Source organism: Anabrus simplex, chromosome 2 (genome assembly GCF_040414725.1).
Source record: "Anabrus simplex isolate iqAnaSimp1 chromosome 2, ASM4041472v1, whole genome shotgun sequence".
Classification (NCBI taxonomy): Eukaryota; Metazoa; Arthropoda; class Insecta; order Orthoptera; family Tettigoniidae; genus Anabrus; species Anabrus simplex.
The window spans coordinates 828,014,224-828,039,020 of NC_090266.1; the positions used below are offsets into that span (position 1 = coordinate 828,014,224).

General features: G+C 41.7%; 1 protein-coding gene across 1 annotated transcript in view; it reads left to right on the top strand.

Annotated features, from left to right (window-relative positions):
- Positions 1–24,797, top strand: part of LOC136864490 (E3 ubiquitin-protein ligase RNF10) — a 362,846-nt gene that overhangs the window by 43,409 nt on the left and 294,640 nt on the right. Inside the window, exon 2 of the mRNA XM_068226296.1 lies at positions 3,173–3,348. Coding sequence (XP_068082397.1) covers positions 3,173–3,348 — 176 coding nt within the window. The remainder of the gene's footprint in view (positions 1–3,172; positions 3,349–24,797) is intronic.

The following is a 24,797-nucleotide window of genomic DNA, read 5'->3' on the forward strand; positions in this document are numbered from 1 at the left end:
AGATTACATTATAACAACTTATTTTTCATATAGTATCTTGCTGATGTATATTCATCTTGATGTGTAGCCATCTTGATTCTTACAGTGGTGTCCCCGATAGGAGCAAAGTCCCAGAAAAGAGTGCTACTTCTATTCATCAGATCTAGACCTCTTTTTACGTGCAGTAGGCTACTCAGTGGGGGCTCATCACCGGGAAGTCCTTCCTCATGGATAGTTGTTTGAACTACTACATCGTTTAAATATGAAGCCCGAAGTTACTCTCTTTTACAGAGTACAAGAATTTTCCGTGTTTAACTTCATCACACTGGTTTACAATGTTCACAATGACTTCTCTGGGTTTTTTGAGTCTTTTTTCCCCTTCTGGGTTACCAGAAATATTAACAAGTTTTTACAAAACTGTTACACATAAAAGACAAATATAGGACAACAGCAGTAACAATGGGTAAATGTCAAGAAGCAGGGAAAGAATTTTGAATGAGTGCAGAATAATTCAATGACTGAACACAGAGGTGGCTGGATTGCAACTGATAGTGCCAAGGGCTCCTACTTGAGGGTAAAAATAAGTCGCCTTGATACTAGTGGGAATCCTATTGCAATGATTACGATTGGTAAAGACCTGGACTGTTGCCTGAAAGGAAAATAATTAGTCATACTAATCTTTAAAAAGTAGGGGGCGGTACATGTTGCAGCCTTCATTTGGCCTTAGCCATGAAAATAAATTGACAGAAAATGTTAAAAATATTTAAACATAACACTGGAGAAGAATATACGAAAAGTAGTCCTATTACAGAAAATGTTAAAAATATTTAAACATATCATTGGAGAAAAATATGCGAAAAATGGTCCTATTAAAGAAAATTGTTTACGTTAATTGTGAAAAAGTTCCATTGAGAATAGAAAATTGGCCACGTAGAACATAAAGGCACTTTCTCATTAAAAAAAATTCACTCGGCATGTCGTCTTGATGGAAGATATGTTGTCACTTTACACTGAGTGCCGAAAAGTCCTGGGAAGACACTGGATTGATGTTAATAACGAGTTGCTCCTTCACGAATCCTCAAAACGGCAGCAATTCAGCGAGTCATCGACTCTATAATGTGTTGGAATTGTTCTGGAGGGATCTGGACCCACGCATCTTGTACTCCTACCCACAATTAGTCTTGTATAGTTGATGCAGGGTTCATGGAGCGTACACTAGCATTGACAGCGTCCAAAATGCTCGATTGGATTAAGATCAGGGTATTTGGAGGGCCAATCCATGGTCGTAACTTCACTGGAGTGCTCCTCCAACCACCTGCGTGCCACCACAGAGCGGTGACGTGGCACATTGTCCTGTTGAAACATGGGATATCCCATCAGGGTACTCTAGGGCTAGAAAGGGATGTAGACGGTCTGAAAGAATGTCCACATAATGTGCACCTGTCAGCGCTCCCTGCAGCCGGACAGTGGGGCCTAATTGTGACCATTACATTGCTGCCGGGACCACAACTGAGCCACCTCTCTTTTGGATACAACTTTGTTGACGCAGGATTCATAGCTTCATGGGGCATACGCCACGTTCTCACGCGTCCATCAACGCAATATAACTGGAACCGGGATTCGTCAGGACGATACCGCATGCCGCCGCTGTTCCCCGGTCCATTGCCGATGTTCGTGGGCCCATGCACGTCGTTCAGCTCTGTGTCAGTCTGTCACCAAAGGGACATAAGTTTGTTGCCTGGCTGGTGAAGCTTATGCAGTGCAGTTGCCTCCATACAGTCCTGGTAGAAATGGGTTCCTGGCTTGCAACATTCAACTGGGTCTTGATCTGACCCACAGTAGCATGTCGAGCACCCAGTATGGTTTTGCGGAGGCGTCGTGATGTTCGTTCGTTAAACACCTGTGGTCTTCCCATGCATTAGTTTTCGCAGGTGGTAACATTCTCTCTGCGATACTGAAGATCCGCCCTCGACACTGTTGACCACAGAAACCCGAATTTGCTTGTAATCTCAGCAATGCTATGACCGGGCGCCAATGATCGTTCCACAGTCAAAGTCTGTTAACAAGCGATGTGTCGCCTTCTTCACAACGCGGGTGTCTGTGGCAGATTGCTTAGCTATGCCGCAACTCTCAGATGTCATACACGGCCCATTTTCTAATGGGACACAACTTCCCGTGAGTTTGGCCATTGCTGTCATCAGTTGAATAGTTCATTGATAATAAAATTACTTAAAAACACTCTTGATGGATAAAGAAAAATATAAATGATTCAACATGGAACGATGAGTAGTAAGTGAGTAAAACTGTGTGTTGCTCCAATGAAGAATTCCATGCGACATGGTGCACTGGATACAGCGATGTAAACAAGTATCAAATAACATAATTGAGATTGTTTACATGTCCTACATGTGCTGTCTAAACACAGCTGACCTTACTATTTTTGTTGTTGAACTGATCGACATGACAAATGTTTCCTATAGGAGTAATATCAAACCTGATACTGTATGTGCTTGGTTGTGTGTCTCAGATATTGATGTACCGTGATGTATACTGCGTGAAATCATGTTTTGCAAAACTTTTTTGAACACATTATTTGATGGTACACAATATAATGATCTCTTGAAAACCAGAAGTCTCCAGCTTGAAATAATAATGAGCCTTAAGTTTAACGTTTAGACAGAATTTACAGGATTATTTGTGTGAATACCATTTGTCAAGGTTTTTTTTGTTTTGAGATTTTCCACTGCACTGACAGCCTTATAATGATAGTCATGTTGTTTAGACTCAGGCTAACAGGTGGCACTGAAATAAGTCAATACTTCTCATCACATTATATTTTTTTCATTGTCCTGTAAAATCTTGCCACACTACTTACAGTATTTTATCCTCAATTATATCCCATATAAACATCTACAGTCAGTGTTTGGTCACTAAATTCTTTCCTCCTTTTTTATGCGATCAGTCAGTCATAAATTCAAAAGCTCGCTAGGGATTGTTGATTCAGCATTACATGATTATTTCCTTGGGAACTCGGCATTGAGGTTTTTACTAATTCTGTGAACCTTCTGAAAAAACTTGCAGTGGCATTTGATTTTCTTATATTGTTCTTTCTATTTGAATTCAATCACTAAATCCAATTTTTATCCTTCTCGGTGCATTGTTTATTATCTTTTAATTATTGACTTTTTAAAAGAAATTGCAGGTGGAAGCAAGCCCATTCCACGAACTGTACGGCGAAGAGAACCAACCCCTTTCAACACCCCAAAAAATGATGGTGGCAGAAGACCTACTCCGCAGAAGGCCAGATACGGTGATAAAAGGCCCAGACCCAAGGGTCAGACTTATGGCAGTGGAAAGGAGGATACCAAGGTAGGACTAATATTATTGGGGTGGGATTTAATTTCATTCATTCACTTGTTTCCCATACCCCTTAGTATGCTTCACAGTCCATAATCTTGGAACCCCACCTCAAGAAAAATATTTCATAGAATTTTGATTGCTGTTGTAAGTTTTGATATTCAAATTGCTATATTTACTTGTGTAATTTTGCCCTTTTCTTAAAATGTAGAGGGCAAAAATGGCGGGAGGGAGGGTATTACGCGATGGCTACGAAGAAATCAAAAGAAAACTTACGGTATTTAATATCAAGCATTTTTAATATTTAATACCCAATAACATTAAATTTCATGGTTATGAGACTTTTCTTCAAACGTCCCATGCTCAAGTTCATAAGCAATACCAGAACTGAGTAACCTGACCTTGCAGTTAACCCAAGAGACAGAATTATTGAAGGTTAAATATCACACTAAATTGTACATGTAAAAATGAGCCCATTAATTGCATATATAAAAATTAGTGTACTGTGCCTGTAATTTGTCTTTGCTGGCAGGATGTAGTGTTGACCGTGCACCATATCTTCTGGTATGGGCTAGAATAAATTTGTTACTTTCATTGACCTGTCTCTCATCCTTGGCTTTCACGTTATGAAAGTGAGCGATTCTTGTAATACCGTTCCTTATGCAGTCAGTCCCTGTTATGAATAGTGTGAAAATATCCTTGCAGGGTCGGTTGGTACATGCATTTCAGTGGGGTTGGCAGATTGATATGAAATAGCAATTTCTGGCTCGGTGAGGAGAGCAACGGGAAACTACCCCACTCCTCATTTCCCTAGTATGCCTCTTCAGTGACACCTAGGCTATCTATGACAGCTGTTGGTGGAGCTGTAGAGGATCAAACCAGCCTTCGGGCTGAATACCCAACAACATGCACCTGTAGTTTACTCTGCAACTTGTGTCAGAACCAGTGAACAGTCCATCTTTGTGTGTGCAGAATCACATTAGTTTGTATTCATTGTGTTGTCCCACAGAACATACTCCAGGCCATCCATTGTATTAGATATCTGAGTTTTCTCGAAATGCTGTATGATAATTTTTTCTATAATTTACAGGCTGTGCCTGTAGAATTCAAGGGCACACTTCTATGGTGGACCCCCTGCAGGTGGGTGACACACATGTAGAATACACCCGCGGTATCCCCTGCCTGTCGTAAGAGGCGACCAAGGCGCCGCAATGGATTGTGGTTTGGTGTAATGTATTGGACCTCCTGTGGATGGGAGGGGCTGAATACATTCACAGGTAATCCCTTCCTGTCGTAGAAGGTGACTTAAATGGTCATATGGCCGTGGTCCCCTCTTTATTTTTTATTGTTTTTTTTGGGTTAGTTGTAGACCATTTCAAAATTTTTGATGTGCGTGCTGCTCGGCGATGGAGCTCCTACGTGTGCGACTATGCTCGAAAGCCTGTGTCAGTAACCACCCAGGAAGCGGCGGGTGGGAGTGTCGTACCCGGGCAGTAGTATCTGCCTGACAACACAGGTCCCCACACAGCCGAATGCTAGAACATATTCTTATTAATTATTTTTATTTATTTTTACCTATATTTAGTGCTTTGTACACGCTATGGGGTACATGCTGTTGCGGGTGACTGGAGGAAGGGAGTTCTAGTACTCATTGCCTCAGTCCTCCCGTATTAGGAATCTTCCAACATCGGACCCCGAGCAGTACCGGCTATGACCAGGTGGGTATTGCCTTGGCTGCTTTGTTTGGCTACAGAGACCCCTGATCGGAGTGGGTGGCATTCGAGGAGGATGGATTCGTACGTGGTGTCGAAACAACTTCCGCCTGCGTCCTCAGGTAGTTCGCTACCCTAGTCTTTGAAGAATGAGTTAGCTGGAAAATTTATGATGTCCAATAACGGACCATTTATATTGGTACCCTAGTTTTTAACTTTTGATTCCCTAATGGGGGCAACCCCCTGGGAACAAGAGCAGCGTATTAGTCTGGGTTCCAGGTTCCCTAGTTGCTACCAGAACCGATGGCATGGATTTCAAGCTGGTTAAATCAATACTTTTCAGTCGACACATAGAAGGTGTATACGGTGGATTTGAGGATCTAAAGAAAATGCGCAATGGTGGTTTGCTTTTGAAGCTGATCAGTTGCTTAAGTGCGACCACTTTGGCGACATTCCCGTCAGAGTGGAAGAGCACAAAACTTTGAATCTGGTTCGTGGAGTTATTTTCTACCGTGATCTTATTCTGAACACTGACGATGAATTGATGGAAGACATGAAGCACCGTGGCGTGACACACGTTCGGCGCATTTCGCATAAAGTCATCGGTGAAGATGTTGCCACGGGTGCGTTCGTAGTCTCCTTCAAATTGTCAGTGTTGCCAGAGAAAGTCAAGGTAACAACCTATCGTTGCGATGCGAGGCCGTATATCCTGCCTCCTATGCGGTGCTATCAATGCCAGAGATTCGGACACATGGTATCTCGTTGTTCGAATCAGTCTGTGTGTGGTACATGTGGGAAAGTAGCTCATGGCGCGGAGGAGTGCACACCTTCGTACAAGTGCACTAACTGCTCTGGTCTTCATTGTCCTTGGGATCGGAACTGTCCGACCTATCTGAGTGAGATGAAGATCCAGGAGATCGAGACCCTGGATGGTCTTTCCTACCAGGAAGCGCGCCATAAGTTTAATTCTCTGAATGCACCGGCTAAGACACTAGACTTCAGCATGACAGCACAGTCTCTCCCAGGTTCCTCATTTTCAACTGGAACACTTTTCCAGAAGATCGCTGCACCCAAGGCGGCAGTTGCTCCTGTGAGCAACGCCGCAAAGAGAACGAGCTCGAAGGTGGGTCCATCCCGGCCTTCGACCACCGATAAGCCTGTGCCAGCTACGAAACCTACGTCGGCACAGGAGGGGAAGAAGATAAAGTCTCCTTCCTCCACGAGGTCGGCGAAAGCCGCCCCTAAGCCGGCGGGGAAATCGACGGCGGAAAGAAGAGCGCCCTGACCAGGCTTTCTTCCACATCTCCTACAAATGGGGCCTCACGCCCTCCACCTTGAGGGCCTGATTCTGGAAAACCTGTGTGCTCCCCTCGTAGGAAAAAACCCTGCCACTGGACTACGTCGAAAAAATTCAAGGCATGCATCACCATGTCTGGTGACGAGGTGATGCACATGGAGCATTTATCTCCATCTTCGGAGGGGGATGCGAGTGTAGGTTAGGTTAGGTAGCATTACGCCGCTTCTAACCTAAACCTCTGAAGTCCACACCCACTGTTACCGTGGAGTTGTCACATGGTTATGATAGGCATCTTGCTGAGCTGCGCCAGCTCATTAGCGAGTATTTGGCGAGTATAGTCTGTATTCAGGAAACAAATTTCAAACTAGGTCATCATACGGTCTTAAATTTTCAACTATACTCGACAGAACAACATTATGCTCACCGGGCTTCTGGTGGCATTGGAATTTTTGTTCTTGTTTGTTCTGATACCTACAGCGGAGAGGTTCATTTAAGAACCCTGCTGGAGGCTGTAGCTGTTTGCGTTCCGCTGCCTGTCATAGCAACAGTGTGTAATGTTTATTTTTCACCAGGCCAGCCTCTTAACATAAATGACGTCACTGATCTTATAGATCAGCTTCCACCTCCCTTCCTCTTATTGGGCAATTTTAACGCCCATCACCCCATATGGGGCCTTGAGACGCCTTGCCTGCGGGGAAGAGAGCTGGAAACATTAGTAACAGAGCTGGATTTATGTATTTTGAACTCAGGGGAACCAACTCACTTTAGTGTACGTTACGGCACACATTCTCGTATAGACGTAAGTCTATGCAGCCGAATACACACGACGATCTTTGTGACAGTGACCATTTTCCCATCATCCTTACTTTGATGAAGAAAAAAAATCTGTCGAGGCTCTCCCTTGATGGATTCTTAAACATGCTGATTGGCCAAAGTACACATCACTAGCTGTCTTTAACGGCGATATCAGGTGGAACGTCTTTGAGGAAATAGCTTACATCACCCGAGTTATTCTTGCTGCTGCTGAGAAGTCCATCCCGTCCTTCTCAGGGACTTCCCGCCGAAAACTCGTTCCTTGGTGGAACGGAGAAATTGCAGCAGCTATCAAAGATCGCCGTCGTGCCCATAAATGTTATCGTAGGCAGCCTGCTGTGGCCAACTTGGTAACATTTAAGAAACTCTGCACTAAGGTGCGAGTTCTTATTCGCCAAAGTAAGAAAGCTTCATGGGAGAGATGTGTCATCCGTGACGTCACATACTCCATCTCAAGTGTGGATAAACTTCAACCTATTTCGGGTATCCAAGGATCATCATCTGTACCGGGAATTTCTATTGCAGGCAATATCGTCACTGAGCCGCTCTTGATTGCTAACCATCTAGCTTGCCATTTCGCGGATGTGTCTGGCTCCGAGAATTACCATCGTGATTTCCTTGCTCTGAAGCGGGAGGCAGAACACCACCTCAGTTTTGCCACTCAAGCTTCAGAGGACTGTAACTTGCCCTTTACGGAATGGGAACTCTGCAGCGCTTTGCAAGGACACGTCTCCTGGACCAGACAATATCCATAACCAGATGTTGAAACACCTTAGTGAGGATAGTCTAATATATCTCCTTCGTGTGTTCAACCGAATCTGGATAGAGGGTGATTTTCCGTCTCAGTGGCGAGAGGGCATAGTTATTCCAGTCCTCAAGCCTGGCAAAGATCCTAAGTATGCAGGAAGTTACAGACCGATTTGTCTTACAAACTCCCTTTGTAAGCTATTTGAGAGGGTGGTAAATCACTGACTTGTGTGATGTCTGGAGAAACAAGGATTCTTGTCAGAGTACCAGTATGGTTTTCGAGCCGCTCGCTCGACCCCTGACCACTTGGTACGCCTGGAGAGCTCTATCCAGGATGCGTTTCTCCGCAAACAGCATTTGGTAGCTGTTTTCTTTGACTTAGAAAAGGCCTATGACACCACCTGGCGATATAGTATCCTTTCAGTCCTGCATCAGTGGAGATTGAGGTCACTTGCCGGTATTTATTCAGAATTTCTTCTCCCTCAGTGTATTTCGCGTCCGGGTAGGGAGGACATATTTGCACAGGAAATTGGTGTCCCACAGGGATCGGTTCTTAGTATCACTCTGTTCGCGATTGCCATAAATGGTATTTTTGCTGCTGCTGGTTTGGCTGTCATACTGTCGCTATATGTGGTCGATTTTGCTCTGCACTATAGCTCGCGTAATACGGCAGTTGCAGAGCGACAATTACAGCAAGCTATTAGGAGAGTGGAGCAGTGGACCTTCGAACATGGCTTTCAGTTTTCCACCACAAAGACCTGTGTTGTCCACTTTTGTCACCAATGTTTTCTTCACCCTTCTCCTGAACTTTATTTAGGAAATGTAGCTATTCCTGTAGTTGACACCTACTGATTTCTGGGGCTCCTTTTCGATAGCAAATTATCATGCGAGCCACATGTGCGGCAGTTAAATGTGCAATGCACTAAGAAGCTGAATATCATGAAGTTTCTTAGCAGCACTAATTGGGGGGCTGACCGCACAGTGTTCCTACGAATCTATGGGGCACATATTTTATCACGGCTAGACTACGGCAGTGCAGCATATGGCTCAGCAAGACCAAGCGTCCTTGCGAAGCTGAACAGCATCCACCACATCGGGGCTAGGTTGGCGACAGGAGCTTTTCATACAAGCCCCATTGCTAGCCTGCTTGCTGAGTCTGATGTGCCGCCATTACACTTGAGGCGCCAGCAAATGCTCCTTTCGTATGCTGCAAATTTGCGACAGATGCGACTTCATCCAAGCTATCCTTGCGTATTCAACAATGGCAATAGTTTGCTATACGTTGCTAGGCCTCAAGCAACGCGGCTGTTTGGAATATGCTTGGATAGCAGTCACAGATTGTTTCATGTACCTTCGGTTCCTTGCCTTGTCAGACAACCAAGTGGGGTACCTCCGTGGGTAGTACGACATACTGAAATAATCCTGGATCTGCACACTGGCCGGAAGGAAGACACGGACCCTTCGATTTATCAGAGGCTCTTTCTGTCCATTGTTGGCCGATATCCAGGTTCAGTCGTCGTTTACACGGATGGCTCGAGAACAGACACTAAAGTGAGCTGTGCGTTCGTTGTCGACACTGATAGGTTTCTTTTTTGCTCTCCCGGAAACCTGTAGTGGTGTACACAGCAGAGCTCTATGCTATCTGTGAAGCTTTGCGGTACGCACTGTGTGATGAGCGCCGACACTTTCTTTTGTGTACTGACTCCTTGCGTTCGCTACAGTCTATTGATACCTGTTTCCCTCAGCACCCTCTGGTGCAGCGGATCCAGGATCTGCTGGCTGGGTGTTCGGATGCCAGCACCAGAATCACGTTTCCGTGGCTCCCAAGCCACATGGGTGTAGAGGGAAACGAGTTAGCAGATAAGGCTGCCAAGGAGGCAGTAACACTGCCCCCATTGCCTTTCAAAGTTCCAGCAAGTGATATTCGCTCTCAGCTGAGACATCTGGTTATGTCCCATTGGGAGATGGATTGGCAGGCCATTCCTCTTCCAAATAGCTGAGAGCGGTTAAAGGTACTATGAAAGTATGGAGCACTTCCCTTCGGGCCTCTCGGAGGGAAGCAGTGGTACTATGTTGTCTTCGGATCGGCCACGGTATCCTGACTTACTCCCAGCTATTGAAAGGAGAACCCCCTTCGGTGTGTACTTGCGGCGATTATCTTACCGTGGTACACGTCCTTGCGGAGTGTATGGACCTGGTCGATCTGGGTCGTAGTCTTAACCTCCAGAGTACAATCTCGCTTATCTTGCAAGATGACGAGCAGTCAGCAGACCTCGTCATCCGCTTTATGAGGGATAGTGGTCTGTTTTATCGTGTGTAATGATATCCTTTGTCCTAGTGTTTCTGTGTCAATTGCGCTTTTATCCCATTGACTTCATATTAGTTTGTGTTGCGTATTTTAATGTCCAATGTGTATTAGACTACCAATCAATGCCTTATTCCTTTGTTTCCTGTATTTTCTCTTATTTTATTAGAAAATAAGGCATTGCGAATTAGATCCACTGATAGTTTTAATCTCGTACTCATTTTCCTTCACCACCATTTTTTAAAATCTATTCAGTGGATACATTTTAAAATTTTAACTATCATATATCATGTCATCCATCTCGTTCCATTAGGGGCCGATGACCTTCGATGTTAGGCCCCTTAAAACAACAATCATCGTCATCATCTTCTATGGTGGGCTGCTCAATGGTGCCTCTTCCTTTCAAATTGTAGGAACCAGTTGATGTGGTGGCTTATTAACTGAGTTGACTAGCAGATGTTAAGCTGGTGTTATGTAGTCTAATGATGTTATTATGACTGGAACCCTATTGAGACAGGACATTTCACTTTTCACTTGTTCTGGTAAATGGCCATGAGACTGTTGAAAACAAGCATGGCTTGTTTATGAAGTAAAATTTCTGCGTGTTGATCCTGTACAACCTTCAGTCTTCTGGTACATGCTAGAGCACTTTTGTTACTTTCATTGATCTCCCTGTAGTATCCTTGGCTTTGACAATATGAATGTGACTGAGGTATGTTCAATGCTAGTAATGCCATTCCTTATGCAGCCAGTCCCTGCTATGAATGGCGTGAAAATGTTGTTCATAGGGTCGGTTGGTGCATGCATTTCAGTGGGCTTGGCAGACTGATTTGTAATAGCAACTTCTGGCTCGGTGAGGAAAGCAACGGGAGACTACCTCACTCCTCATTTCCCTAATATGCCTCTTCATTTATGCCTAGGCCATCTATGACAGCTGATGGCGGAGCTGTTGAGGATCCAACCAGCCTTAGGGCTGAGGATTGAACACATTCATTTCATCAGCGGACATCCACCCTTTTTCATCCACTCGTATGACAATGCTAGCAGGATTATAGCACTAAGGAGAGTTTTCCTTTTAATCCCTCAGCGACAGAAAAATTTGAGTGCTGCTTTATCCAGCGGACGGGGGTGATTGAGATGTGAGCGGCAAGAAAATGCATTGATCTCTTTAAAAATTCACTGTTGCAACAGTTTAGCTCCTCAGATCACTTTCAGATCTTTACAGTAGAGACTCAAAAGAATGTAGTTCACGTTCACTAATTTTATATTTACCTTATACTGTAGTAATGGAGAAGAGACCTTCCGCAATTTGTACGGAATGTAAGTGATGTTCTTGTATTTGCCTGGGTTGTTTCACAATGCATTGAAAACTAGGGTAATCATTGCCTCGGAAAATAAAATTTGACCGGAAGAACCTGGAACAGTAGTCCAAAGATTCATTTAGCACAATCCCATGTTAAAGGTAGGATTAGTTCATGAGAAAGAGGGCATTTACTTTGGCGTGTTTTGTCGTCCACTACTTGGCCGCCCGCACAATGTCCTCCCATTTTGTAAGTTACGCATCCACTCTCACCTTGCTCAGTTCAGTCTGGTGTAGTGCTGCTTTTATCTGATTTATTAAAAGTTAATTACTTCTCTTTCATTAAACTGCACTGTGCCATGCTTCTGTCATGCTATATTGTATTTAAAAGTGACAGCGAGTCATGTAATTAAGAGTCGTAAGGGGTTTCAAGGCGTTGGATGAGTTACAGGAATTCTCACCAGATGTCAACATTCATATCAGTGAATAGATAGTGATTTATACTATAAATCTACATAAGGTAACATCCTGTAGTGCAACATACATCCGCTAGAATGCAGCAGAAATATAACCTTGTCTGCTCTCAGGCAGAATGAGGTTTTCTAATACCACCACAAGGTCAGGTTCTTCCTACAGTTCATTTCCCGGCAGACCGAGGGAATCAGACGGACAGATGCTCCTTGTGGCTTTGATATCACATAGAATGGTGGGTCCCATGGCTACGATTTATATCAACAGTCACGTAAAACTATAAGCTTGCTTGAATGTTCTTGGTGTAAATAAGGAAGAGAGGAGCCAACAAGGAAGTGCTGCAGGGACTACAAGAATTCAGTCCTAAGGATAGGAAAACAAAATGTTTCAGCAAAAATGTGTGAAATTTTCTAGTGTATGATGAGATGCAAAACACATAATGGTTGACAAAGAAGTCAAACAGTACACAGGTATTGTAAGATAATTATCTTGCATGATATTATTTCTAAGATTTTGTTACAATTTTTTTTTTTTTTTTTTGTTATTTGCTTTACGTCGCACCGACACAGATAGGTCTTTTGGCGACGATGAGGGAGGAAGGGGCTAGGAGTGGGAAGGAAGCGGCCGTGGCCTTAATTAAGGTACAGCTCCAGCATTTGCCTGGTGTGAATATGGGAAACCACGGAAAACAATCTTCAGGGCTGCCGACAGTGGGGTTCGAACCCACGATCTCCCGAATACTGGATACTGGCCGCACTTAAGCGACTGCAACTATCGACCTCGGTACAAAATTGTTGTAACAGTAGTAGTGTATACTACATTAAAATGTATTTGAAATTTCTACATCTAATTTTCTTCAGTTTTTTTGCTTCATTAAGAAAGAAAACAATACAGTCCTCAAATCTGATATTGGTACTTTCTGTGAACTGTAAAATAACCCATGTTTTATATTAACATGAAAACTAGCACGAGTCTTCAGGGTCGCTGATGGCAGGATTTTAACCTCGCCTTCTCCTGAACGTAAGCTCACAGTTACAAGACTTTCACCGCATGGGCAACTGGTTCAATATTATTTGTAGATATAGTAATGCTCTGGTACAAGTAGATCAACATTAATGGAAAAAAACATGTAAACAGACGAAACCTTGTGACAGCATCACTCATCATGGGAGCAAAAGTGGCATCCTAGTTTCAGAAGTCATTGCCAAGATGGTAGAAGCGCTGACTTTCTGAGCCCAGGTAAGCAGGTTTGATCCCTGCTCAGTTCAGTTGTATTTGAAAGTGCTGAATTCATGGGAATATACTGTAATTACCGATTGGGCTGTGTTTGTAACCCGCACAAGTAACAGTGTAGATGTATTTAGTGCGAGTGTTTGAGGGTTACTTGACATCCAGACATACTCTTATGTCTCTGTTTTGGTGATTTTCTTGTGTCACAATGTTTTCCTCACCAACATCAGTTCCTTGACTAAAACTTATCCCTACTTTCAGCTTGATTTGAAACTCATACATTTTGCCTCTGCAATAGCATTAGCCTTGCTCAGTCATCTCCAACGCTAAAACTCGATTACAGATTTCTAACTTGTATGTTGCCGATGATGCATGCTTGGGGATGTGCAAATTGCATTTTCTCTTTACGAGCAACAATAACTGGCAGCTACGGGGACATTCAGCATTCAAAGCAAAGGATTGACATCACACGGAAACAGAATACATCACTTGACTGCACCTGTAGCCTGTTCAAGTCTCTGAGCGTTATAGAAACTGTGACAAACTTGTCCATCTCATGTATTGTTTTTGTAAAAGCACTCTTAGAAATCTTTTAACTCATTCACTTTGGACATTGAAATGAAACATATGAATTTCAAAACAATGATTACATTTTGCTAAACTAATGTTTTTGTGTGTTTGGTTTTAGTTGGTTTCATATCATCTAAACTAGCAATAAATCCTGCTCTCTCATCACTACATCAGACAGTTTTTTTTTTTTTTTTTTTTAATATACGTGTTCTTCTGGTTTCTGGAATCCTCTGTTTCCAAGCATCTCCTAAACCATATAAATTAGAGGGAAGTAAAACTAGTAACATCTTTGTGTGCCTTTCAGTGTGCACTTTCTTATTGGTTTTTGTTTACTTCTTTTCCTATTACATTACTAAGAAGACTACCGTTGTGTCCTGAATACAACCCACACACCTGAATTTTTAACAACAAAATTTGGAAAAAGATATATCACATGTTCACATACCAAGTTCAATTTCTGCAAATGTCACAAAATTGCTCATTTAAAACATTAAAAAACACCACAATTAGAAATGTTCAATGTACGAATCAGTAATGATTCAACATCAGAACTACCACAATCGGAATTTTGATAATTGTCACCTTCCCATACATAGTCTTCTTCACTAGTCACCTTCACTACCATCCGTAGAATTTAAAATTCCACATCTTGAAAAATTTCATCACCAAGCCATTGGAGATGTGATCTATGCAGTCTTCATCCATTCGCATAAAAGTTCTACTCGGGTCGTTTCACTTGTCCAGTTGGTGTCAGTGCGATTGCCAGGCAGACTCCATCCACTCGGTGTAGACCTGTTTCAAAGCAGCTATAAAAGGCCGGTTCACACAAACATCCAATGGCTGCAGCATAGAGGTCAGCCCTCCTGCAATTATGGTATTGCCAGATTAGTTTTTCCTTACTTTATCATTTCCTTTACGGTGTCTATTATAACAATTGACCAATAAAGCTCCCGTGTGACGATGCCAAACATACTTCACCCAGTCCTCAATTAGCTCACTGTCCATCCAGCCAGATTCTTGGCTTTGAACAAAAATACCAGAATGCTAATTTCCTATCAGATTTGTTTTTCTTTTCAGAACCATACATGGAGCAAGTTTGGTTCCGTCAGTTAACATGCATAACATTACCATGCAGCTTTGCTTTTTGTTACCACCTGTCCTGATAGTAACTCTTTTTAGAACCCTTTATGTGAACCGTATTGTCTAGTGGCATTTCAGACTAAATGGGCATCTGATCAGCACTCCCATTTTGAGAAGGCATCTAGGAATTTCGCTTCTGCAAACTAATAACGTGGCGATGAAAGGCCATCGACATTTCTTCGTAGGCAACAGGGAAACTACGTGAAATAGATGCAAGTCTTTATGTACACAATCCGTTTCTTTGATGCAAGTTCCTTATCCATGCACAGCTTGCAGTAAATCCCTCCTTTTTAAGTTCCTATGTGATCTGTAGTGATTTTTAGTTAACACATTTCAGATCATACACCATAAACTAGTTAACGTCTTTCAGTCACGTGTTTATGAAGCCATTATTCAACTTCAGGAACTGAGGGCTCTGCCCTCAGAAAGCTCTACGATCACTGTTACTTTTTAATATCATTTTCTTCTTCTTTCTCCTGTTGCAAATACGCTATTCATCAATATTATATTTTCTGCCGGCAGCACTGAGCTCGGTAGCTGCAGTCGCTTAAGTGCGGCCAGTATCCAGTATTCGGGAGATAGTAGGTTCGAACCCCACTGTCTGCAGGCCTGAAGAGGGTTTTCTGTTGTTTTTTTTTCACACCAGGAAAACATAGATACAGAATGTGAAGACACTTGCTCAGAGGAAATAAAAGCTGATATACAGTATACATTCCACTTCCAGAATCACGCGGTTATTGGTTTAGAGTAGGGCCTCTCAAATACCCAAAATCTCACGCGTGCAGATCGAGGCGCAAAAGCTCCGTGCACTGTGCATCGCTGCCGCTCGGCTCGGACCAACGCTTCGTCTCTGGGCTACTCGGCTCGGATTTGGAACGTTACAGAGCAAGTAGGGAAGAGGGAGACAGGGAGAGCGAGCAAGACAGGCGTGAGGAAAGAGAGAGTAAGTGCTATTGCTCCAAATCAAGGAGTGGGGGATCTGCACTCTGGTCAACCAAGCAAAGTCGTCTTTTGCACAGTGCATGCACCACGCGCATGCACCCTGAGAGGCCCTGCTTTAGAGGCATTAATACAACATGAGAATGTGACTGTCGAGTACCACAATTGGGGGAGGGGTTGGAGTTTTGAACCAACAACCTTATGACTCGATGAATACGGAAATGGATGTGATGGTATGTTTTCGAATATTATTGAAAATTTGAATACATTGTGATCAAAAGTTTTTATTATATTTATCTTTTCCTGAAACAGTGTGCTCTGCTTCAATTTTTCCTAAATAATAGGTTGAAATCTGGCAAAAAGCGGACTGAAAATGTGGGCGGGAAAGGGTTAAGGCCACTTCTAATTACTTTCCACTCTTAGCTCTTTCCTGTCCCATCATCGTCATAAGACCTATCTGTGTCAGTGCGACGGAAGGCAACTTGAAAAAAGAGAAAAAATCTGCCAGCAGCACAATTTCTGATAGCTTCAGCTTCTGTCACAACTTATAAAGTTTCTCACTCACAGTAAATGACTGCAAACGCTTTGTTGAATTTATCACTTGTTACCAGTACACAAAGTATTAATCAACTGCTACAACATGTGGTTCCAGTGACGCGGAAGTGAGCACTGGAATGAGATTTCAGTTGTTGCCAAGTCATGTGACATGAATCCACTGTTGACGCATGATCAGAATAATGTATTATGAGAACTCAATACGAAAGGCTTTAAATATGATCCACACCCGAATTTAAGAAGTAATATTTCTGTAAAAAAAAAAAAGTGTGGGTGGTATTCAGGATTATACGGTAATTGTGTTAGTAGTATGAATGATCATGACAAGAGGACAAATTCCTCCTTTACAAAAAGCACTCTACTAGCCTCATTAGCGATGTAATTTTTCCCTTCGTGAAATATTCCCACCCATAATTTTGAAATGAAAATTTCTGAGGAAAATGAAAATTTACACAATTTTCCTCCAATGATTGTGTTAAATTCTCTCATTCGAATGGTTTTTTTTTTTTTTCGCGACTCCTCATTTCGGGAAACCCTCTTACCATTCAACAGCTGGTTTATAGGCAGTTAACAAGAAAAGTAACCCTGTGAGACACATGTCCTTGGGTGACATATAGTGGTCTCTGCACCTATTTTTTTCATCCATAAAAGAATCATGGTTGTCCGGCTTTTTGATGGAATGGTCTTTGGTTCTGAGGGTGGTTAAATCTTGTGATTCAGGAGTGGGGTGTTTGTGTTAGTCTTAATATACGGCACTGCTCTTCCCACATATACAAAACACAGCGCACTACTAGATCGTGGGTTATAACCTAGGAAAGCTCGTCGGACTTCTGAAGGGCCGTAGAAAAGTTCATTCGACATTCTTCAGCATACAGTGTTGAAATGTAAAATATCTCTGGGAACACATTTGGTGTTTGTGCACCAGAATTAAATAAAAAAATATGTGCACTCAACCACACAAAAATTGGCCAGCAAAGAAATATTTAATTTTATACATTCTTGAAACTCGAGGTTATTTTTAAATTGTGGATAGCTGAAGACATGATTCTCAGAATCCTACCATCTGCAGAATATGTTTATCTTATACTTTAGGTGCATCAGATTCCTTACTAGACTTCGCCACTTGTTTTAAATTCTTGCATGCCAGAAACCCATCACATTGATACATTTAGGACCCTTTCTTCTTGGGTTTGTACCAACACTGTAGCTTCTCTTAACTCATTTGCATCTCTGGCAGTAGACATCACAGTTGAGGTTTCATTTGGCAGCATTGTAATGATTTGACTAGTTTTAATGAAATAATTAAATATTTTCTCCTTTTACATTATGAATTCATGGTGGGCTGAGTAGCACAGACATCTCAAGTTGGCAGGTTCGATCCAGGCTCACGCAGGTGGTATTTGAAGGTGCTCAAATACTCCATCCTCATATTGGCAGATTTACTGGCACATCACAAACTCCTGCCAGACAAAATTCTGGCACCTCTGCATCTCCATAAACAATGAAGGTGGTTGGATGTAAAACCAATGTTGTTATTATTTTTCAGATTATTATTCCCTTGTAAACCATGCAACTTTACCATGGTGGGAAGCCCTGTGCATCCCAATGAAGCAGATAGCTGGGCCGTGGGTGCAGCTATATCGGATGGGTATGTATCGAGAGATCAGACTAACACATGGCTCATCAGAAGGGGATAGCAGCCTTCCGGAAGTTGCTAGGGCTGCAATCTGAATGATTGGCTGATGTAGACTTGTAATATTTGACATGTCATAGCTGTGTTGGAACTGCTACATGGCTGGAAGCAACGGTAATCTACAGGCGTAACTAACTCCCGAGGACATGCAGCTTTTTCTGTGTGAATGAACGATGTACTGGTGATGGCTTCCTCCTGTGTAAAATATTCCAGAGGTAAAAAATCCCCCTTTCGGATCTCCGGGTGGAGACTACACGAGAGGGGGCAATCATCAGAAAGATAAATACTGACATTTTTCGAGTTGGAGCATGAAATGTTAATAAGTTTGAATGGCTGTGGTAGGTTAGGGAATTGGAAAGGGGAAATTGATAGAATAAACTTAGATGTAGTTGTTATAACAGAAGTGTATTGGCAGGAAGAGCAGGATTTCTGGTCAGGCGACTAATGATTTATAAACACAAAATCGAATGAGAAATACAGGAGTTCGTTTAATAACGAGAAAGAAAATAGGGCAGCGGTAAACTACTACGATCAGCATAGTTAACTAAATTGTCAAGATATAGACACCAAGCCAATGCCAGCCACAATAATGCAGGTCTATTTGCCTTATGGTTCAGCAGTTGATTACAAAATCAAAAGAATATGTGTACAAAGAGAAGATAAAATATGACATGTAAAAGGAGACGAGAATCTAATTGTGATGGGAGACTGTAATGCAGTGGTAGGCCGAGGAAGAGAAGGTAATGCAGTGGGAAACTGGGACTAAGGAATTAAAGGGGAAGTCTACTGGTAGAATTGTGCACCGATCATAATTTAGTGTGTGCTAATACTTGGTTTTGACACCACAGAAGATGGATGTACCTTGAGACTCTGGAAGGTATAAAACAGAGTTCATTATGATTAGGCAGTGATTCAGAAAGTGGTGTTGGATTGCAGGACGTTTCCCAGGAACAGACATGGACTCGGACCACAACTTTATGATCATGAAATGTCATCTGAAATTGAATAAAGGAAGGAATGCAAGAAGATGGCATCTAGATGAGTTGAAAGAAGAGTGTGAGGGATTGTTTCAAGGAACATTTTGCACACACAATAAATTAAGAGGCTGAAGGAAACACGTAAAATGTAAAGTGGGTAGTCATGAAGAACGAGATCAGTAGGGCTGCTGAAGAAAGGTAAAATCAAGAATAACTCTGGAGATGTTAGGCCTGATTGACAAACGGCAAAAATACAAGAATGCAAAAAGTGAGAAGGGCACAAAAAAAAAGTGCAAGTAAAGAATGAAGTAGAAAGTGCAAGACACCTGAGGAGGAATTGCTAAAAGAGATTTGCAAGGATGTTGATTGTATGGTTGTAGGAACGGTAGATGCTGCATACCGAAAAATCAAGGAAACCTTTGGAGAAAAGAAACCTTGGTGTATGAATATTACGAGCTTAGATGTAAGACCACTTCTAGGGGAAAAGAGACAAGGCTGAAGGATTGCAAGAACAGCAGGAACATATTAAACAATTGTATCAAGGGAAGAAAGTAGATCATAAGCTTCTGGAACAAGAAGAGGCCGAATTTTGAGATCACAATTCGACCGAGCTTCAAGACGCCTAAGAAGGAACAAGGCACCTGGAATTGATGACGTATCCTCAGGAATGCAGATTGCTTTAGGAGAAACCATCATGGCAAGGTTAATCCATTTAGTGTGTAGGATGTATGATATAGAGAAGTGCCATCCGATTTTAGATAATGTTATACCTATTCCCAAGAAATCAGGTGCTGACAAGTGTGAAAACTACAGCACCATTAGTTTCGTATCGCATGCTTGCAAAATTTATCATGTACTATATACAGAAAAATGGGAAGACAAGTTGAAGCTGACTTGGGAGAGGATCAGTGTGGCTTCAGAAGAAATGTAGGAACAGGTGGACTTCGCGTCTGGTCATAGTGGATCAAATTAAGAGGACTAGCCCATGTGCATGACATTCCTAGATCTTGAAAAGGCATTCGGTAATGTTAATTGGACCAAGCTATTTGAGATTCTGAAGGTGATTGGGATCAGACACCAAGAAAGAAGAATTGTCTACAATATGAACAAAAATCAGTCAGCAGTGATAAGAATTGAAGGCTGTGAAAAAGCAGCAGCAGACCAGAAAGGAATGAGCCAGTGCTGCAATTCATCCCCTCTCATTTTCAATGTTCATATAGAATATATAGTAAGGGAAAACAGAGGAATATGGAAAGGGAACCACAATCGATGGAGAGGATGTCAAAAACTGAAATGTGCCAATGATATCTTATCTGAGTCTGCAGAATATCTGGAAAAAAAGCTGAATGGTATGGATCCAGTCTTGGAGGAGTAGTACAGGATGAAAATTTAAAAATCCACAACCTTAGTAATGAAATGCAGTTGAACAAAGTCACGTGATGCCTTAGGAGAAACCAGCATGGCGACGTTATTTAGTTTAGTGTGTAGGTTTTGTGATACAGTGAAGTGTTGACTGATTTCCGACTGATATACCTACTTAAAGGAATTAGGTGAAAATTGTTACTTGGGTAGTAGAATAACTAATTTTGGCAGATGTAAGGACGACATAAAATGCAGACTAGCACAAGCAAGGAAGGCTTTCTTATGGAAATAGATTTACTCAGTTGGTTTTCGAGCAAACTATAGGCTGCGAGTGCGGGAGAGGTAGATCAAGGTATGAATATGAAAAACATTAGATTAGATTAGATTTAGGCTGTAGTAGTTACGTAGAAATGGAAATGTTAGTGCAGGCTAGGGTGGGATGGAGAGCTGCGTCGAACTTGTCTACGGACCGATGGCCCAAGCAGCATCGTTTATTATTATTATTATTATTATTATTGTTATTATTGTTATTGTTGTTATTATTATTATTATTATTATTATTATTATTATTATTATTACTACTCATTTGAGAACGACACAGGTCATAGTGACTTGTTAGCACACTACGGCTATGTGCCAAGTATTGTGTTGTATTCGGGAGACGAGACGCATATTAAATATTTCATTTGTTCCTGTAAAATTTAATACCTTAATCCAGTTGGTAGTCATTACAACAATAAAGCAATTTCAGAAATACCGTGTTGTAATGATATGCATCTTGACCTGAAATGATTCTAGCGGGAGAAGAGAAGTCTCCCCCCATTCGCGATGCTGATTTCATGTTCTCTCGATACAACGGTACAGTCTGCATGGATTCTAAAATGTTACATGGAGGTTCGAGTATATTATTTTCCTTAATGATAAGAAAAAATTTCTGGAAATGTCGGCTATGCGTAATGCTGGAGAGCAATGGGACATTTACAGATTGGTCGTAGAAGGAATGCTTCTATGCCTCGATTCCCTCCCTCCTTCCCCCCTTCATTCATTTCTTCCTTTCTTCCTTCACACCAAATAGTGCTTAAAGCGGAGCTTGGTCGTCTTGGCGATTCGCGGGCGCCAATTTCATGCGAGTGCAAGCAAAATTTTGTCATGTTACAGAGCCAGTGTATGTTAGCTACACTGCAGAGCTACGTTGTTTCCTGCCGAAAGCCTGTCTTTCCGCTTGAAAGTGGTTTCGCATTTTAAAGTTGTTGAGGAAAATAGCAGTAATAAATTTGCAGCACAATGCAAAGGTTATTGCAGTTTCAAAATTCGTAGCAGATAAGCTTAAATATAGTCTATTCCTTTCGTTTAGAGAAACAGTATCTTCACGATAATTTCCCCTTCAGAGTAATGGTGCTAATGTATATAACGTTAATACAGTGTTAGAATGGGAAGTCCATAACATTGCAATATACAGTGAAACCTCGTCAACGGGCGCATTAGCCGTGCGGTTAGGGGCGTGCAGCTGTGAGCTTGCATCTGGGAGACAGTGCGTTCGAACCCCACTTTCGGCAGCGCTGAAGATGGTTTTCCGTGGTTTCCCATTTTCACACCAGGCAAATGCTGGGGCTGTTCCTTAATTAAGGCCTCGGCCGCTTCCTTCCCACTCCTAGGCCTTTCCTATCCCATTGTCACCATAAGACCTATCTGTGTCGGTGCGACGTAAAGCAAAATTGCTATTTTAAAAAAAAGGAAAAAAGCCTCGTTTAGACATTTCTGTAGGGTGAAGGAAAAGGAACGTGTTCAAGAAAACATACTAAGGAATATACGAATAAAAACTATCCAACAGGGACATGGAAACACTAGATGTGATTTTTTTCTGACATGACGGCATTTAACGTCGAGTATCTGCAGGTACAGTGAAAACTAGGCCTATCTACCGTTTCTAAAGACGTGAGGAAAGTATGAAAAGGTGTGAAAAACACGAGAGAACAAATATGAAAACCTTTTCTACTGGGGATTATAAAATACTGCTACACTGAAAGGTGTGAAAACACTAGACAATAAATGTGAGAACGTGTGCACAGGGGCAAACAAAAATATCGAAGTATCATTGCAGATCACAATCTTTGCAAAACGAATATTAGTAGGAGCCTTTTATTTCAAAACATTATGAAACATTATTTTGTGGTCACTCTCTTAGACTATGAATTGGAGGTTACACTCGATCATGTGCAACTCCGAGGAATGACTTTGGCTGCCGTTTTGAATCTAACAAACTTCGATAGACTTAAGTGATGTAGTCAAAACTTAAAGGTGCGAGTTTCAACATTTGCGACCTCTGCGCGCTTATGCCAGTCCACTTTCTGACAGATTTTAATTTTGTCTTCATTATTAAGGAATTTTACATCATTTTCCATATCCATAAGTAAGCTATCACAAGACAAATTTGCACCACGCTAATCAATTTCACACAATTATGTTCCTAATCCAGATATAGGCTGCTGTATCATGCGGAAAATATTAGCTACACTTCACTGTACCACTCAACACAAAATACATTTGTACCTTCTGAATGGAATGTGAAATAAAAGCACATACAGGATCATCCTCCTATTCAGCAATCTCGCTGTTAACTGGCAAGCAAAAATTAACTTTCCTGAGGCTAATGTCTTGCTCCCTGAAAGTGCAAACTTATCCTTTGAAGTTCAGGAATGCCTTTTCCCGTAATCACAATTGTGGCAACGCCTTACCCGAGTTGGAAATCACGTTTGTTTCAGAAGGGATGAAAATACAGTAACATTTTCAGGTCTAGGAAAAATATGATCATACTAAATAGTACTTGCAAAAATTCGGGACGCGATAAGTGAGGTATTTTTTAATATAGATTTAATATGAAGAGAATAGGGACTTCGAATTTATGACGTGCTAAGCGGGAAGAGGTGTTAATGAGGAACGCGCACTATATTACCCTACCATCTTATTTATCACATCTCTCATTCCAGGAAGTTCTTCAATAACAGCACGTACTAGTTGTCATCGGTTCTCTCTGTGTGCACGTCTTACGCTGGTCCGTGTAACCCCAATTAGTGTTAAAATATGAAATGTAATAGTTGTGGAGCTATGAAAAAAATTCGTTTTAGTGTTTTCCGGGAGTTAATATAACCACGGGAGAATATTTGTCTTGTTTTGGTAATATCTGAAACATTTCCTTTCAGTTTCGACTCGGTTATTTTATAACTGCTAGGTTCTTCAGTCTGCCAAAACTAATTTTGAGTAATAAATGTATAAACTACCTGCAAGAAAACAGATGTTAACAGTAGGGTAAAAAGTGTAGCAAAAATTCTAATTTGTGGCAAAGAAAAGTTGTTAAGGGAAATTGTAACAGTGGGAGAGCTTGTATGTCTCAATCATGGAAACATGTTCATGCTAAGAAGGTACGTGAATCTTTCATTTAAAACTAAACATGTGGATCACAAAAAATATTATAGGCGATTCTAAAGAGTAAAGCCATTTGTAAATATTTTCATTTTGTTTCACTCATTGAAGATGTTTTGAAAATGTTAACAGAGGAACAAAATGAAAAGCTATACATTCCATTTTGGGATATTGGCAATAAAATTCTCCAGGACACCCTTTTAATGGGGTACATTACAAAAAAAGAGAAGAGTTCACGTGTACATTGAAAAACAAATAGGGAGTATTTTTGGAGCTACATTGTAAAATCATGAGCTGTGGAAAATCCATTGTGCAGAAAATTCTTACTTGCTGTGCTGCCGATTTCGGAAATGAGGTTGAGTGCGGTCCAAAATTCATTACAAACAGGTACAGTATCGTAGATTTTAATGTTCATGTACACTGTTAAGTAAAATGTGGTTTTCACGTAACAGGCATACTGAATTTTCATGTATGTTACAATAGGTCATCGAAATATTCTGTCGCGGATTATTCTATATTGTAGGTGCAGTTATGGAGGAGAAACGAGTGAAGCATGCCAATCGTCCCACCAAAATTGGTGCGAGTGTCTGGATCCCACATAAAGAGTCTTCCTACAGTTTGTCTAAGATTAAAAAAAAAGTATTTTCAGAATCCTGAACTTAAACTGTAACCTGAAAACTGTATGCTTCATTTAAGCAGAACTACTCTGACAAGACAGATAAACCTCTTCATTCCCCTCGGGGAATTAACAGTATCAGACACGTAAACATTATCTATTGCTCGTTTTGAATCGTGTAACAGTGGACTTGGCCTACCACTCGGTCGCTGTGGGCATGTGGATTGCCATACGACTTTGTGACGCTATGCGAAATAGAAGACACGCATGCGATTCCACCAACATCCAGACCCCGCTTGCGCAGGACACTGTGG